This window comes from Rhyacophila brunnea, unplaced genomic scaffold (assembly GCF_057557595.1).
Source record: "Rhyacophila brunnea isolate RB1 unplaced genomic scaffold, BYU_Rbru_1.0 scaffold_6, whole genome shotgun sequence".
In the NCBI taxonomy this organism is placed as follows: domain Eukaryota; kingdom Metazoa; phylum Arthropoda; class Insecta; order Trichoptera; family Rhyacophilidae; genus Rhyacophila; species Rhyacophila brunnea.
In genome coordinates this window covers 16,597,444-16,615,284 of record NW_028233276.1, presented here as the reverse complement: position 1 = coordinate 16,615,284, position 17,841 = coordinate 16,597,444, and the positions used below count along the sequence as shown (strand labels likewise).

General features: G+C 32.7%; 1 protein-coding gene across 1 annotated transcript in view; it reads left to right on the top strand.

The window, feature by feature from the left end:
• Window positions 1-393: 393 nt before the first annotated feature.
• Window positions 394-17,841, top strand: part of LOC147065298 (uncharacterized) — a 28,317-nt gene continuing 10,869 nt past the window's right edge. The window contains exons 1-12 of the mRNA XM_085956964.1: window positions 394-614; window positions 763-898; window positions 2,874-2,987; window positions 6,225-6,633; window positions 6,937-7,028; window positions 7,163-7,251; window positions 7,796-8,092; window positions 8,276-8,310; window positions 11,655-11,814; window positions 11,954-12,116; window positions 14,768-14,881; window positions 16,719-17,073. Of these exons, the coding sequence (XP_085813090.1) occupies window positions 495-614; window positions 763-898; window positions 2,874-2,987; window positions 6,225-6,633; window positions 6,937-7,028; window positions 7,163-7,251; window positions 7,796-8,092; window positions 8,276-8,310; window positions 11,655-11,814; window positions 11,954-12,116; window positions 14,768-14,881; window positions 16,719-17,073 (2,084 nt within the window). The 5' untranslated portion in view covers window positions 394-494. The remainder of the gene's footprint in view (window positions 615-762; window positions 899-2,873; window positions 2,988-6,224; window positions 6,634-6,936; window positions 7,029-7,162; window positions 7,252-7,795; window positions 8,093-8,275; window positions 8,311-11,654; window positions 11,815-11,953; window positions 12,117-14,767; window positions 14,882-16,718; window positions 17,074-17,841) is intronic.

Below are 17,841 nucleotides of genomic sequence, written 5' to 3'. Positions count from 1 at the left end.
GCGCTTTGTGGTAAAACAGTCTATTCAATTGTGCGAATATATATTCCCCTATTTATAAGTTGATGCAAATACATTTTTAAAATATTGAATCGTCATACCTAGGAAAAACATATTTTCACATGTTTTTATTATTTATAATATCTATGGTAGAAAGAAAGTCAGTAGTCTATGAAATAGACTGTCTATAGCAATGATGCCAACCGTACTATAATTATAGTACAATACGATAATATTAATTTAGCGAAAAATGTAAAATACTATAGTTTTACGCCAAATATGCCAAAATACTATAATTTTAAAGGATTCAAGACGTAAAATGTTCCTGTACTATATATTTTTCAGAAATACTATAATTTTTACACCTTTGTACTATGCATAGAAAAAGATGGCAACACTGGTCTATAGTGTCTATGACGTCGTCAATGTTTTGACGTTTAAAAGACTGTTAACATTAATTTATTTATGTTGATTACAAAAATACTCAAACGAATAAAATGAACGATGTTTGTCGTATATGTCTAGAAATAGGTGCTTCGGTTCCTTTATTTCAGCCGATGATGGAAAACAAGCCATTGCAAATGTTCAACAAACTCATGACTTGTACTTCAGTTCAGGTAGGTAGGATTGTAAAGAATTAGGGTTTTCGAACTTCAAGTGTCAAAAATATTCTTTCTAAAAAGACATACGCTTATTATTCGAGGTTTAATAATTCATTATAAGTATTACATAAAATATTTATATTACTTTATCAACTTTTATCAGGTATCCGACAGTGATATGATGCCGAAAGTATTATGTGCGGCATGCGCTAAGAGGTTGGACGATGCTTACAGATTGAGAGAACAAGCCCAAAGAAGTGATGCAGATTTAAGGCACCGATTAGGCCTAATCAAAATAGGTAAACATGAACAAATAAATTAGGTACTCATGAATATGTTTGCCAGTAGGCTTATTCTACCAGAGGCATTTATTGTTTAAATTGAAATTAAAATTAAAATATTTTATGCCATTTTTCAAAAATACGTAAGTAACAGAAGAAAAATTGGTACTGTTCGGTTATCAGGAATACAGCGGAAAACACATTTTGAAAATACCCGATATACTGGATTATTTGTTAGTTTAGGTTAGGTTTGGTTAGGTTAACCTAACAAGTAATCCAGTTTATCGGCTATTTTCAAAATGTGTTTGCCGCTGTATTCCTGATAACTGAACAGTACCGAAAAATTTACAACATATTTATCAAGTTGACTCCATCACAATAGGCAATGAAACAATCCTCATCTACGACGATAGGTTGATAATTAATTTACATTTTAAATGTGTCGTAAGTGTGATTTAATTTAAGATCTGGCATACCGATTCAATTAGCAAAGATTTTTTTAACTTGCAGCAAAATTTACTATATTACTATTATAGTACTTACTATATTCTATTCATTTGATCGATGGTCTGTGTTTGAAAACGTCTTTTTATTTGCCGTTGACCCTATTTGTTTGAAACATTTACCAAATGATTTCTCCTATGTAGTCAGTTTCCAGAAAGAAATGAAAGGATTTTTTTTAAATTGCCTATGTTTTATGAATGTACGACTAGAGAAAAAAGTAGACAGGAAAGCATTGTGCCTATTTAAATCTATGGAAAAGTAAGTTATGGTCAAAGTCCACTTTAAACATGCAAATGTAAACTTCGAATGCCATATGGTAAACCAGGGGTAGTCAACCTTTTTATACCTACCGCCCACTTTTGTATCTTTGTTAGTAGTAAAATTTTCTAACCACCCACTGGTTCCACAGTAATTATGATTTATAAAGTTAAAGCATATAATAATAATTACTTACCAAATACTTAAGTCAGACTTTCGCTAAGTTTGGCAGAATAAATCTTTATAAAATAACTTACCGTAGTTAAATCTAACTTTTTATTTATACTTTGCATACATAGAAAAATGAAGTCTGATGAAAATACATTAAATAATTAAATTATTATTGAGATTTAATGAATTTTATGAAAACCTAATGAAAATGTTTTTAAAACCCCGACCGCCTACCATGAAAGCTGGAACGCCCACTAGTAGGCCGTAGGGACCAGGTTGACTACCCCTGTGGTAAACTGTGTGTAGAAAATGATGATTGTTGGATATCATTGAAATAAATGGTAATAATTTGAACGAAATATGCAATCGAAAATCTTCATTTATTGTGAACAGATTACCGCATTGCATTCAAAGATAATCAATAATTATCACTATAATCGTAATTCCAATTCATTGTCACGCCTGGATATAGGCGGCCTTGTTTAAGGGCGTCACTAGTCGTGATGATCGATAATCTCCCGCCGACTTCTATTTTTATTTTGAGCTGAGACAAGTATTCATTGAAATGTTTTCATTTTTGACTGCATTATGTATGGAAAGAGGTTTTAAAGTCTTGTAATTTTACTTTAAATGAATAAAATATGTATGATGGAATTCAACTGTCAATTTTATCAATATCTCCACAAAATTCAAAATATTACTGCCTGGAAAGGAAATAATTCTTTCAGTTCTTGACGATGTCACCTCTACGTGAATCAAAAAATGCCATAGATAGTTCAATATTATTACAATATGGTATATAGAAAGTATAAAAACATTACTGCTATAATTTCTTTGATATTTTGACCGAAACTTTTCATGTTTGATATATATAAATAATATGACAGATTTTAATATACCTCTGAATATTTGAATCATGTAAATATATGATGCAAAAAAACTTTTTATTTCATTCAGTATATGTTCAGAATTCTCAATTATCTATTAATTAATATTATAATCTCAAAGAATCCTCTTCAACATTAGTAATGCATTATGTACTATTATATCTCTGTTTCAGAATATCACAGTGAAAGCATTTGGGATCGAGACATCAATTCAAAACATGAGGTTTTGAAATTGAATTTACCGAAAGAAGATGATGATCAATATGAATCTAATTTTGATCATGATGGTTTGTGAAGCATACTTTTTATTTCACGCATTATTATGGTAAATGCACTGGTATCCGGACAGTTAACTGTTTTCTCACCTTATTTTCGATTATCTTTTCCATTTTTAGAAGAAAACAAAATATGTTATGCTTTATTAATGTTTACATATATATTCTTTTGGTTTATAAATATTTTAAAAATCTATATTTAGGTAAATTACTATCATATTTCTCAAGTTAAGAAAAATGGTTGGTTTTTTTAGTCTCCGGACACACAATCTTAGTTTCCGGACGTACTATTTTTAGTGGTCGGACAGATTATTTCGTATAGAAAATAAGACAAGTTTTGGTGTTAAAAAAATATTTTTTTACGTTTAAACAATTTTAGTTAATACAGTGATGCAATAAAAGCAGAAATAGATCACAATGAGCACTCAAGCACCCGCTAACTTGAAAAAAAAACATACATTTTTATTTATTCAATGTGTTTCTTTCATATAGTTCTGTCGAAGTAATTTTGAGTGCGAATTGGGCAAAGCAAAATGAAATAAAAAACTGAACTTCATAAATCAAATGGTAATACTAATAAACATCTCAAGTGAGTTGACCAAATTTTGACATTAATTTTTATTACATCCAAAAAATCTCAAACTGTGTAACTTTTGTTTGTGTTCTATAATATGCAAAGCAGGCTTACAAAAAAAAATACACTTGAGAACTGCTGGCAACTAAATTATTGACATTGATAATTTTAAAAAGGTTCAACACTTCAGTCACCATAATTATATTTCCAAACACACTAAAATAAATTTCAATACTAATCCTAATCCCTTCTCTGAAGAAAAAAAATGTTTTCAAGTGCTATTTTCAATCATAAATATAAAAGAGAACTAAGCGTAAAAAATCCATGCTTGAATCAAGCCACTCTTCAGTAGTTTTACAGAGAGAAAAAAATGCTTCAGTGCTATACCCCCAACCCAATAGCCTGGATACGCGACTTAATGTCTAAACACCTACAAACCAACCGGGGTAATACGGGTGTCTGAGTGATTATACGGGTGATTAACATATTAATTTAGGTCTAAGTTTAAACAAAAATTACACACAAAATCTTTTAGTGATGCTTCACTATAAGATAACATAGACATTGTCGTGCATTTAAGGTGAAACCAACGAACACATCCATCACAGCCAATGTTCTTTAATAAATCATCCTCAACACCACTTTCTAATTCATCAGAACAATTTTGGCAAATCGCCTTTTTCGCTTTCCTTTTTTTATTTTTTTATTTGTCTTCTCTTTTCCTCTTCCTTTCATCTTTTATTTCGTGAATTGCTGTACTTTTGTCATCCTTCACTTTTTCTTTTTCTTCTATGATCTTCCTCCACGCTTCCGAAGAAATGGCGCTCGGTGCTTTGACTGTGTCTTTTATTATTCTATTTTTACTCCCAAATTGAGTAGGTTTGGGGTAAAAAAGATGAGATTTTAATGTTAAATTGCTCACACTTGATGAACTGGTGCTTGCATTTGACGTACTCGTACCAGCTATTGGAGATAATTGTGTAAATAAATAATAATTAATTAGAAAATAGCTTTGTCCGGTCATTCAATATTGAATTTTAGTCGCCGGACAGCAGGATCAAAATTATAACATTGTGTCCGAAAACTAAAAATATTTACAATTCTATGTTTGTCCTTTTCTAACTTGTATAAAACCAAGCAAGCCTCGATGTGATACTGTACACATACAAATACTCAATGTCTCTTATAAATTCAGTGCCCGGACACTGCGTCCGACAACTAAAAAAAGGTAAAATTCTGCACTTTAGTTGCCGGACACCAAATATTTAACTAAATTTAACAAAATACATTATTTTTATCATTGAATAATATACAAGAACATATTACTGAATAATATGAAACATCTTTGAAGTGAATAAATGAAATAATCATAGTTTTAATGTACTTTTTGTATCCTTCGTTCACTAATTATTTTTTAAGAAATCGAATATTTTTTTTGTTGAGTCAGCACGTGCACCACTACTAAGCTAATACTGTTGAATGAATTCCTTTTTGCATGACAAATATAATGTTATTGTTCAAGGAACAATACAGGCACAATATGTGACTCATCCTTCATATGAAACTCTAATACTTTGCTTATTTTCATTATATTTGTACAAAACTGTCCTTATACTGAAGCTGTCCGGGGACTAATGCAGTTACCCTATATATATAGTTATTGATTGAAACTAAACCATCAATACGACGCCCTGAGCTGGCGGTTGTTTGTTATGAGGTTGAGAGTGGATCCTGGGATTATATAATGTCTAGCGGAGAATGGTGTTTATTAAAATATAGTGTAATTCATGGCCCCCACAAAGGGGGACTGACAGGGCTCTAGTCTAGAGGCCCGAGCTTAGAAGGGGCCCAGCGTAGCGGGTCGACTAGTTAAATGAGAAAAACACAAATTTTCTCGAACAGTAAAAAAAGTCGACTGCGGCGCGCTATTTTCCTTAATGATTATTAACATTTAAAAACTTGTAGCTGAAAAGTGATATGATGATTCATGAAACGATAATTCACGCATAGAAATGTACTTAATAGTTAATTTAAGTGTGTTTCTGGACTTAGAAAATGGCTATTTATCCAATATGGCGAAGGGTTGCATTTACTTGGCTACCACAAAAGGAGGTCGCGATCAGTGCTTCATAATAGTATGCTGAGTGCCAACAACTCAATAAACCAACTGGATTTATTTAAAAATCCAGTTGGGGGAACACTACTCTAAATCACACTGCCTTTAACCTTAAGCAATAGGTAGGGGTGCCCGCCAAAGATCCTGGTCTGGGAGCCTGCTTCAGGATGTGGGGGCCATGGTGTAATTATTCAAGTAGTTTAATACTTATAGACTGGGCAAGCGTCCCCATACCTATCAACCCGAATTAACCGATATGGCATGGTACGATCTTTCCGGAACTGAGATTTTTGGGTAGGTAGTTTCTTACAATATTTAGTCTCTGTTTGTTTTCCGAGGTCACCATAAATATAGGTATCATCATATAGCAGTGGTGTAGACTGTTGAGATCTGACATAAATAGTGCACACTAAACTTTGCCAGTCTTACTTATTTGTTTTCATTGAATTAAGAATAAAAATTGCAGCTGGTATTGGTTAGTTTTACACCAATTGTTTCTTTCTCTCTGGGTTCTGTAGTGCATTTTTTGTTTACTTAATTCATAATATTGATGTTCTAGATATGGATAATTTTGAGGATATCAAATTCTCCGTGAAAAATGAATTGGATGCACAATTTGAACCGCAACTTAGAGAAACGATTGAAAAGATATCCAAAAGTAAATCAGAAACCTCAACGATGACTGGCAATATGAAAATTACAAAACTATTGAAAAAGAAACAAAAGAAGTCTGCATTATTAATAAAATCCAAAGATGATAATTGTACAGATATCAAATATGATGTCGATATACCAATCAGATTCACTGATATTTCGATGATTAAAATAGCTCATAAACAATCTAAAAAAAGCATAAAAAGTAAACGGAAAGGTGAACCGAAGAGTTACAAATGTGAAATCTGCTCACAAGTATTTGCTTACTCACGTTTCTTTGGAAGGCATATGAGAGTAGAACATGCAGGGGTCACGTAAGTATTTTATAGATTAGTTCCAAATTCCTAGGAGAATGGCATTTCCAACCCAATGTTTTTAATCACTATGCACTTTTTATTATATTATCTTATATTGTATGATATAACATATTTATATGTCATTTGTAGCTATTTATGTGGTCTGCATTAGATTCATTGTCTTTCGAATAATTTGGCTATTGACATGTTCAATACTTCTGTTCATCCAAATATTGTAATATTAAATTATTCTGTATATAGTAGAATAATATGTATGTATATTTTTTTATGAAATGAATTTAGAATTTTGACTTATTTTAGGAAAAGGAGGGAAAAGAAATTTATGTGTGATGTATGTGGCAACACGTTTCACGATCGTTATGGACTTCAAATGCATAAACGCTCACATTCAGGTTTGCTTAATCTTTCAAATCGATGGCTTTCCATATATTTAGTAGTTCAATTTATGATTTAATTATAATTTATTAACCCCTTATTAACCCACACATCACTGATGAAAGAATATTGTAAAATTGTCTGATTTCAGGTGATAAACCTTTCACTTGTAATGTTTGTGGACAAGGATTTGCCCAACAAAGTAATATGGAGAGGCATGTGTCAGCTAGACACCTCAAGGTAATTAATTAATTCATAATTACCATACAGTTATAAATATTTTAATTAGACACAATTTTGTTTCTATTGGTCAAAAGTAAATAAGAATTGCTAATCTGTTATTAATTATATTATATTCAATCTTAACTTTACTTGCTCTATGTCGAATCGGCGGACTGCATGTGGTCCTAAGCACCTAGTGATGCACTAACCTCAAAAACACAGTTCCTATGAAAAAAGACTGGCAACAAGATTTTTGATGGATTTTTTTATTGTTTGGTGGTAAAGCTTACCCCACTGAACAATTTTTTTTTGCGAATTTGATTGCAAACTATTATTTTTCTAAACTGCCACACCTGAAGTTGGAATTGTCGCAGTCAATATTTATAATCTTTAGTATGACAGCCGGTTTTTTGTGAATGTGTCAGAATAAAAGTTTATGGAGATAACTGACAGAAATAAGTACGTTCATGTACAATAAAATATATAATTATGTTTCACAGACGGCAATGATAAACAAATCTAGCTGTACTTACATGTATTAAATCATTTTTTTTTTTCATAGGAAAAACCATTTCAGTGTGAGCTATGTCCAACTCGCTTTGCGTACTCTTCAACTCTTCGCGAGCACACTAGAAATCATTCAGGAGAACGCCGATACCCTTGTGGTTCTTGTGACAAGCGGTTTGCAAGACGCTTTGCCCTCGCCAGGCATCAGCTGACCCACACAAAAGAGAGACCTTACATCTGCAAGATCTGCGGAAATAGTTACACGCAGAGCAACGATTTGAAGTCACATGTGAAGCGTATTCATATTGAAGTCTCAACAGAAAAATCAGTTAATTACTGTGAGAAACAAATGTATTAAATGACTCCAATCCTGTGATATTTTTTTGGTTTCTATTTCTGTGTAACGATTTAATAAGTTATGTTGATATAAATTAAACCTTTCTGCAGCAGTAACCTTTGACTCTGATATGGTTAGAAATCGTAATAAGAACTCGGTCATGTTGTATGGTAATAACTGAATATTATCTTTTCACAGTCGTTACCTTGCAATAAAGATAGCTCAGTGAATATGTAAGTAACTTTTGTTATCTCGGAACCTTAAAAATAATATTTTGTAATTAGTGGTATGGTGTTATGTAGTTAGAATAAGGCTGCTACACTAAAAGAGTAAAAAGTTTAAATAGTAACGCCATTTCCACAAATTTATATCATATTGTTTGAAAAAGAATATTAATGAATTTATTTATAAAAAATATATAATAAATATGACTTATTTTTTTAAACATCATTTATTTCACTACCCAAATAATGACCAATTTAGTAGGTACAAATATAGAATAAAATTATTTTCTTAAACCGATCCTGTAATGGCGCTTTAATTGAGTAATCATGAAACGCATGGTAGATTTCAATTCTACAGATGGCTGATGGCCGATGGAAGGATGTGTCCCAGTGTAGATACGCAGGGCCGCAACATGACTGCTCAGCTGCCAGTTCCTGCCATACACAACATTTTAAAATAGTATAAGTAATAATATAAAAGTAATTAAATAAACATATATATAGTTTGAAAATACATAAGTACCTATGACTGAAAAGTATGCACTATTTTTGTCGGATCGTTCACAGCATACCTAAATTATTATGGTTTGGTCGAGACAGGGCTTAATTGATTTTTAAAAACTAACCAGCACCATCTGCAATTTGTAAGTTCAATGAAAAAAAAAATACATCTGACAAAGTTTGCTATAAAATATTTGTCGGATAATCTCGCCACTGACATATCGCACAATGGTCAGGCATATGGGTGCAAATACTAAGGAACACAGGCTTGAATTCTGCTGGGTGTCGTATTTTTTTCATGAAGAAGTTACGTTCTTAAATTTTGTGAATTATTCTTTCAATAAAAAAATGGTTTATTGAATGAAATAAAGTTGAAAATATATTTTTCCTGTCAAAATAACCATTACCGAATATTAAAAAGATTTAATGGGCCTGCCTCATGTGGAGGTTGTATTAAAAGATTTTTGTTTTTAGCCACTTGCCTAACATATTAGATCCATATTCTGGTTCAAATACACATTGAAAAACAACATGGAAATTTGCCAGACAGCAAACACTGCTCGGCCATCGTGGGCCGATGAAATAATACAGAATCAATTTAATCGGACAAGATGTATGATTGAAAATTGGGTTAGAGGAGGGGGCTTTTTGGGTATAGTACATAGGCGGCCGAGTCCCTAGAGGGCTTCGGCTTCACTACATTCAAGGTGTTTTTTTAGCTTTCCTTGGTTTGATCCCAAACTTTGCTGTTACGTGTCACATTATTTCACAGATGTTTTCCGAGTTTCAAAAATTATAGTATTTTTAAGAATATGCAGTGGCGGCTCGTCCATATGCACTGCGGAACTGCAGCACCCCCAAGCAAATTGAGTGAAACGTAATATTATAATATACATAAATTTATGTAGGTATATTATATGAAAATATCAATATTATTTAAGCGTGTATTAAGCTTGCCCGTGCACCGATACATCCAATAATTATCATACACTACGTTACTGATATCAAAAAGTGACCATCTTTATGATTTTATACAGTGCCGTTCTCAATAGAATATGCTCAAGTGGCGCGGGGAGCGGGGCTCGCAGGTGGAAGCTTGATCGGTTCTGCCGGTCCAACAGTATTTCTGCGTTCGCACACGAGCATGCGCGCGAAAGCGAGGATAGAAATATAGCTTTAATGATTTATCAACACTGCAAGCAACTCATGCAAAGTTCTTTATTTTAATTAATAATATAATTTATAATTTAAGTTTCTTTTGTATGTTTTGATGTTAATAGTAAAATATAATCCAAATAAACATTTTTTTATTTTTAATCAACCGCAGCACCCCCAGATAATCCACGAGCCGTCACTGGTAATAAATGTGAACATTATTTTTTGTTATTAGGTAGGTCTGTATGACGATGAGTAAAAATACGATAATTTTTATTGTAATACGGTTGGCACCACTGACCAGTGTTGCCAACCGTACTATAATTATAGTATTTGTACTATAATTTTCGTCTGCGTACTATGTACGATATAAAACAGGTGTAGTACGCCCAAAATACTATAATTTTGAGAAATCGGAAAAAAAGTTGCCAATAGAAGAAAAACAACGCCAAAATAATCCGTGAGAAGCAAAAAAATAAATAACCCCCATGTCTAAAAAAAGGTGACGTTAATTACTTCACACAGCGATTTCCAAACTGGGAGGCGCGAAGTGTTGCGAATGGAGGTGCGAAAAGTTTAACACAATAATTAATGTAGCCACAGGTTTGCAGTTTAAAAATGCATAGTTTATAAAACGGCCGCTAGTTATAAACTACACAAAAAAAGTCCTATAAAAGGTTGTTTGCAAACCTTTCTGCAAAAATATGGAGACTAATTTTATAATCCTTCACTTCTATACTATTGTGAAGCGCTATGGCTATCTCGTAAAAAATGAAATAAAAGGATGTTGAAATTTGAGGCAAATTTGTTTAGGAACAATAATTTTGTTGTTAAACTTGTCTACTTGGTTGAAATTAAAAATAAATTGAGTGAATAAATCAATCCAAGGACCACTAATGCATTCACTGTCTCCACTTTTAAATGATTTCTACGCCAGATATATTGAAGCAAACAAAAATCTATTTACTGGGTTCTTGGTTAGTTTGCTATTGCACTTTTCACATTATTTTATTAATAGTAAAAGAGGCCCCGAAAAAATGACCCGGAGGGTCCGCTTCAGGATGTGGGGTCCATGATAGAATCTATTTGTCAATGAACAAAGATGAATTTGGATTGGCTACTATTAAAATTGATTGTGCTAATAAACCAGCACATTCGTCAAAAAATAATGTAATATAAGTAGTAAAACCTTGTTTATTTTTTTTTCATTTTTGTATTCGTAAGTAGGTACATTGTTGACTATTTAAAAATGTGTCTTTATTATTTAATGAAATACGGGGGGGGAGAGGCGCCTAGATTAGATTTTTTTCACAGGGAGGCGTAGTAACATAAAGTTTGGAAACCACTGACTTAACATTTGAATTTTGTCTAAAAAATCGAGACGTTAATTACCCTTCATGGATATTGTGTTTAAAAAAACAAGACGTTAATAACCCCACGTTTAATTTTTTGAAAATGCAGAAAATTATTGGTCACTCAACGCGTACTATACTTTTTGCCGAAATACTATAATTTTGAAGGCACTGTACTATAATTCCACTTTCAAAATATGGCAACACTGCCACTTAACTGTAAAATTTTGTTGTAAAAATACACTTTGGCAACACTGTTTATTAGACTGGCAGCACCTTCGTATAAGTGTCAAAATGCCAAAATAACTAACCATCCGTGACCGTGTTGACGTTTCGAGTATAAAGATTGTTATTTAAAATAAGGTTTAAGAGAGGATCAAGTAGAATGGTCGACATATGTCGTATATGTTTAGATAACGGGGCGTGTGTTCCATTGTTTCAGTCACCCGTCGAGGATAAGACACTGCAAATGTACAACAAATTTATATCATGTACTTCGCTTCAGGTAGTTTCACATGTACAGTTATGAGTTTATAATGACCACACATACAATAATTCGGCATGTACTAGTCGAATACTTGTAAAATTCAATTCACGCAATATATTTTCACCACGTGCTTACTGGCATCCATTTATTTTCTCAGGTTACTTATGATGATTCAATGCCGAAGGTATTATGTACAGCATGTGCTGAGAGAATGGACGATGCTTACAGATTGAAGGAACAAGCTCGAAGGAGTGATGCAGAACTACGAAACCGTCTAGGCCTCATCAAAATCGGTAAAATTCATCCGATTAGAATCTCCGGTAAATGTGCCGCAGATGCCCACATGAGTTTTTATTTCGATTATGAGGAATACAGCGGAAAACACATTTCGAAAATACCCGATATACTGGATTATTTGTTAGGTTAACCTAACCCAAACTAACAAATAATCCAGTATATCGGGTATTTTCAAAATGTGTTTTCCGCTGTATTCCTCATAACCGAACAGTACCCTTTTTTTAGACCTAACCTAAGATTACCTAGCCCAACCTAATAATATAATCTTAGTGTATGTAAAATGTATGAAAATTTCAAATTTTGGTAAATGTGCCGCAGAGGTGGCCATGAGATTTTACAACATTCTTTTTAGACTAAACCGAACCTAACCTAATCTAACCTACCCCAACCTAATATTACCTCATATAATCTTAGTTTGTGATAATGGTGCATCAAAATGTATGAAAATTTTAAATTTTCAGTTAACGATTATTAGATCGAAAATCCGATGCGCCAACAGAAAAAGGTATTTATTATAATTGTCTACATGAAATAAACTGTTTTCGTAAAAAAAAATATAAAAGCTCATGGCCACCTCTGCGGCACAATTACCCAAATTTTAAATTTTCATTAGATCGAAAAGCAACTGCGCTGACAGAAAAAGGTATTTAATATATTTGTCTACGTGGAATAAACTGTTTTCGTAAAAAAAAATATTGCAAAAGCTCATGCGGGCATCTGCGGCATAATTACCGACAATTATATTAAATACTTTTTTCTGTCGGCTCAGAAGCTTTTCGATGTATCATTATCACACACTAAGATTATGTTAGGTTATATTAGGTTGGTTAGGTTGGGTTTGTTCTAAAAAGAAAGTTATAAAACCTCATGCGGACATCTAGTCATTAGAAGTAGGACACCTAACGGCGCAGACACACAGGATTATAGTTGGCGTGCGTCGACTCAGGTCTTACTCGATTTCTGGCATCCGATTAGAATCTCCAAATAGCATGTATTCAGAATCAAATAAGACTTGTGTCGACACACGCCAACTGCAGTGCCGTGTGTCTGCGCCCTAACAGTGATTAATTTTACATTAGATTTTGAGGGTGAAATAAAATTACTAGTATTTATACATATTTTTACATACTCCTTACCATGTATAATATTATAAAGACATAAGTATTTATATAATTGGTAAAAATATACCTTTGAAAACAGCCCGTAATTCATGATTTTTAAATGTAAAACTTAAAATAGACATATACTACATTAATTTATTTAATGTAATACAATTAAAAATTATTATTATACAATCGTTTTTCATAGAAAATGGAGGTTGGCATTAGCCTGGTTTCACTCCGTCATTCATTTTGGCTGACCATGAGACGTCACTGTCCCGGCATGGGCTCGCACACGGAAGAAAGTTGCATTGATTTATGATTATATCCCAGTCGAGACGATTTTCAATATTTTATTTCACAATAAACTTGTTAACACTACACATACGAGTACCGCACATAATCACACAGCTTTGTAAGTGATTATCGTGTCACATTTGTTTTTTATTATTTTCTGCAGTAGTTTTGACGCATGCTGGTCGATGTTCTGACGTGAAATAGGCTATTTCTTTGTCTATAAAATTACCAAATACCTGAGGGTACACATCACTGGAGATGGCATTTTGCAGAGAGAGCCCGCTATCCGAATGGGAGTGGCTGGAGCAACATTCAACTCAATGCGGAGTGTCTGGGACTCACGATTGAACTCTGAGCTTCGAGAACAGATGTTTTTGACGGTTACTGGGTGTGCGGATGACTTTAGTAATAACGATGAGATAAGAGAACGCATCAAGTAGCCTCTCATCACAGTGAGAGTGAAGTGGCGACGTTTCACCTGGCTCGGCCACGTGCTGTGGATGCCAAAAGAGAACTTCAATCTGGCTTGCCTGTTCTTCAAGCCAACTGGATTCTGGCGTCCTGGAAGGCTACTAAATATTATGTATCGAGTCTATACGGCAAAGCTTCGGGATGCTGGTTTGATCTCGAACGATGCAAAAAAACTGGCGAGCGACAGGGATTCTTGGAGGCGCCTCGTGGTGTCCATATGCTCCAACTAATGGACGGATATGGCTGAAGAAGAAGATAAAATTTAAACATTATTTTTTGTTTAAAACTATTTATTTGTTTAATTAAATAGACATAATTAAAAGTAATTTGTAAGTTTTTTAACATACACATTCGGAAAATCTACTTTATTATACAATGAAATTTAGGCTTCAACTAATACTACGTCAGACAAATTAATCCGTTAGATTGAGATTTTACTGTAATTGCTTTTTTAAAACAAGAAGTTTTGTGAAGAAAAATCATCTAAAAATAAATTCTTGGATTCAAAAATTAAATACAATAGAACGTCGGTTATCCGGATTACTTTTTGATCATCTGTTTCGTATCATTACAAGAAAAAAAAAACAATTTTAAATGTTATAATATAATTAGTAAGGTATTTTAATAATTTCTATTCAAAAGATTTAGTCTGTAAGTGTTTTATTATTTTTTTGATTGTTAAACTATCTTCATCCCCAATTAGTGTGTATACTCAAGGTTCTACTTTATAATAAACATAAAAATGTTATTAGCAACCCTCATAATATGAAAAATGTCATTTTACTTATTTCTGGTTTTTCTTACAGAATACCCCAGTGAAAGTGGTTGGGATCAAGAAAACAAACCAAATACAATAGAAGTGGAAATTAAAAAAAATGATGATGATGATGATGATGACCCATATGACTCTCACTATCAAGGTTTGTGGATATTAAATAGTTTTAACAATCCATGATATTTACAGTGCGACTTCTATATCGTGGCCAAGTTGTCATTATGTGTGTATGGTAAAACCGTGTTAGTTCGAAATTGAAGAAACTTAATAAATATAGAATGCCTATGCAAGTGGTTTTCAAACTTATTTATCTCACAATACCCTTTGTGTCTAAATATGTTTTTGTGGCATCCTAAACTTATTGATTCCACGGAATTAACTCTAGAAAGTTGTATTATTCAAATTCCTTTCTTAATTTTCAGCCGTCACGAAATGCATGACAATTATTCTAGTCTCAGCTACTCTCATTTCTCCCTGATCTTGAATACGTGTAAACGTCTGTATATTATCTTTCTGAAAGTATTTTTAAAACTAGTTGCTAAGGTGCTGTTCAAAAACAATTCTATATCGTGAGAGGGAGCATTGGAGGTCACAAACAGGTGCAACTATGGGATTTACCATTGTAATCATGCATCAATGTGCTATATTCAGATTGCTTGAAACTATTATTAAACAGTGGTTTGTGGAGCCTTTGGGCATTGTTTGAATACCACTGGCCTATGGTAAAAAATGGAAATTTCGATTTTTTTTTGTTTCTCTTTCCGAGAAAAGTTCTTTAAAAATAAAATCAATGGTATCATGTCCTAACAATCCAACATTATGTGTAGTTACCAATTACAAATGTAGGTATTAGCCAACTTGCTGGAGCTGGAATTGTGTTTCATTTTTTTTTCATTAAGTATCGTTATTTTGTTTCCTTTTTATTTCCTTCCTAAACATGCTAAAAAAATGGTGAAAAAATATTCAGTATTGAGTCATCAATCACGTAATTTTGAAATTTCGTTCCAACCACAACTGCCGTCAGTACCTGAAAAATGAAACTGACCTACCCTACAAATAGGTATATAATATGTGGATACGTAAATCTGCATGCGGAAATTAGAGGCAAAATCTCATCAACTGTACAGGAGAGGCAAATCTGTGATTTTTCTCACTGTAAACATCTGGTATTTGTTAGTGAGAAGAATTAAAGTTTTGAATTCATTCTAGTTTTAAAATATATTTTTAGTTTTTAGTTGTTTTAATGCCCTAATAGGACACTTTAATATTTTTCTTAGGTATTATGATTCACTAATGAAATTAAATAAAACACAATATCGTCGCTGTGCCTTCAAAATCAGCTATGTGTATTTTTCAAAACTTTCCAGGAGAGACTAAAAACAATGCAAATTACAATTAATACCTGTCGCCTACAACATCGAAATATTTTTTAAAGCAATTTCAGAATACCTTTTATCATGATCATTATATTTTTTTCTTGGTGTAGAAGGAATTATTATAAATTTTTTGGTGTAAAAACCTATTTCGTGAAATTTATGCACATAGCCGATTTTGAAGGCGCAACGACAATATGTAGTAATATATTATGTATTACTGATTCCACACAATTTAATATGTAAATTTCTATATCTACCATGGCTTTGATCAGGCAGGGTTTAATTGAATTTTAAAAACTATCTACACATTGTAATCTTAGTTCAATGAAAACAATTAAGTTAATTTATGTGAGATCTTAACAGCCGACCTCCACCCTTCGCCACTATTATTAGAAACAGGTAAACCAACTAATCTATCAATTTTTTAATATACACATTTTATAAACCCACTTTATTTTATAACAGACCTATTCACATAAATTGGTTAATTAATTTTCACTTCGAGATTTTATTGTAATAGTTTAAATAAAAAATACGTATTATTTAGACTTTATTTTTTATTGTTAGTTGGCTAATTTTAATGGAATAAATAATTTTTTTTTCTAGATCTGGAAAATTATATGGATGTAAAATTTTCCATCAATTCCGAAGTGGACATTCAATTCGAACCGCAGGCGAAGCAGGAGATTGAGAAGAAACTCCAGTGTAAAAAGTCCACAATGGTAAAAAAAAAGAAAGGTGTGATTATAAAAAAGGAATCCGAAGACAATGGATATAAAGACAGCGAGTACATTGTCAATATTCCAATATCGGAATCAAACCTTAAGGTGGTCCCGATACTGCGTAATCCAAGAAAGAAACGGAAGATGGAAGCAAAGTACAAATGTGATGTTTGCCTCAAAGTTTTCTCCTATTCTCGTTCATACGGAAAGCATATCAAAGAAGAACATCCAGGATACATGTATGCCAGTTTTTACTTATTATTCATAGGATGTCGAGTTATGTTCAATCAAAGTAACGTCAAAATGACATGCATAGATCAAAATAGCATGACAGTTGGAAAAGTAGTGAGTTATGTTGTGATAACATTATGACGCTTGTCGCATACTATCACATGCTGTCACAGTAAGCTGCCGCTGTGGGAAAAAAGTGTGTAATGTTGTTTTTCTTGGTGTTTAAAATGATATCAGTCTGATGCTTCATCCCGTAGCACATTTTGAATCTTTAAATGAACATTTTCAGTTAGCAAAATCTGCCGAAATCACTAGAACAACAATGAGATCACCCCTAGCGTACTGCACTGCATCGACACCCACATGACTCAATGAACATTTTTTATCATTTTCTACATGCCTACACATTTTCGACTCGTCAAAATCGCATGTTTTTTGCAGTTGGCACTATGTATTTTCTATAAGAATGTTGTCTATTATCTATGGTCTGCAGGTTGGGTTCTGTTCAAAATATTATCTATGGATGCAATATCGAAAGTAATTTTAACGTACGCACACGTAGAAACTGATAAAATTAATTGAAATTAGCATGAATAATAATTCATAATACTAATACATTAAAGTTGGCATTCTCCATCATTGAATTTATAGAGATAGTGATTGTTCAAAATATTCTGCAGAATGACAGAACCATAGACTAAATTTGTCGCCGTAACACCATGACAGTACGCGACGTGCATCATAATATATTTGAACCTTTAGTGAAGCAATGTCGC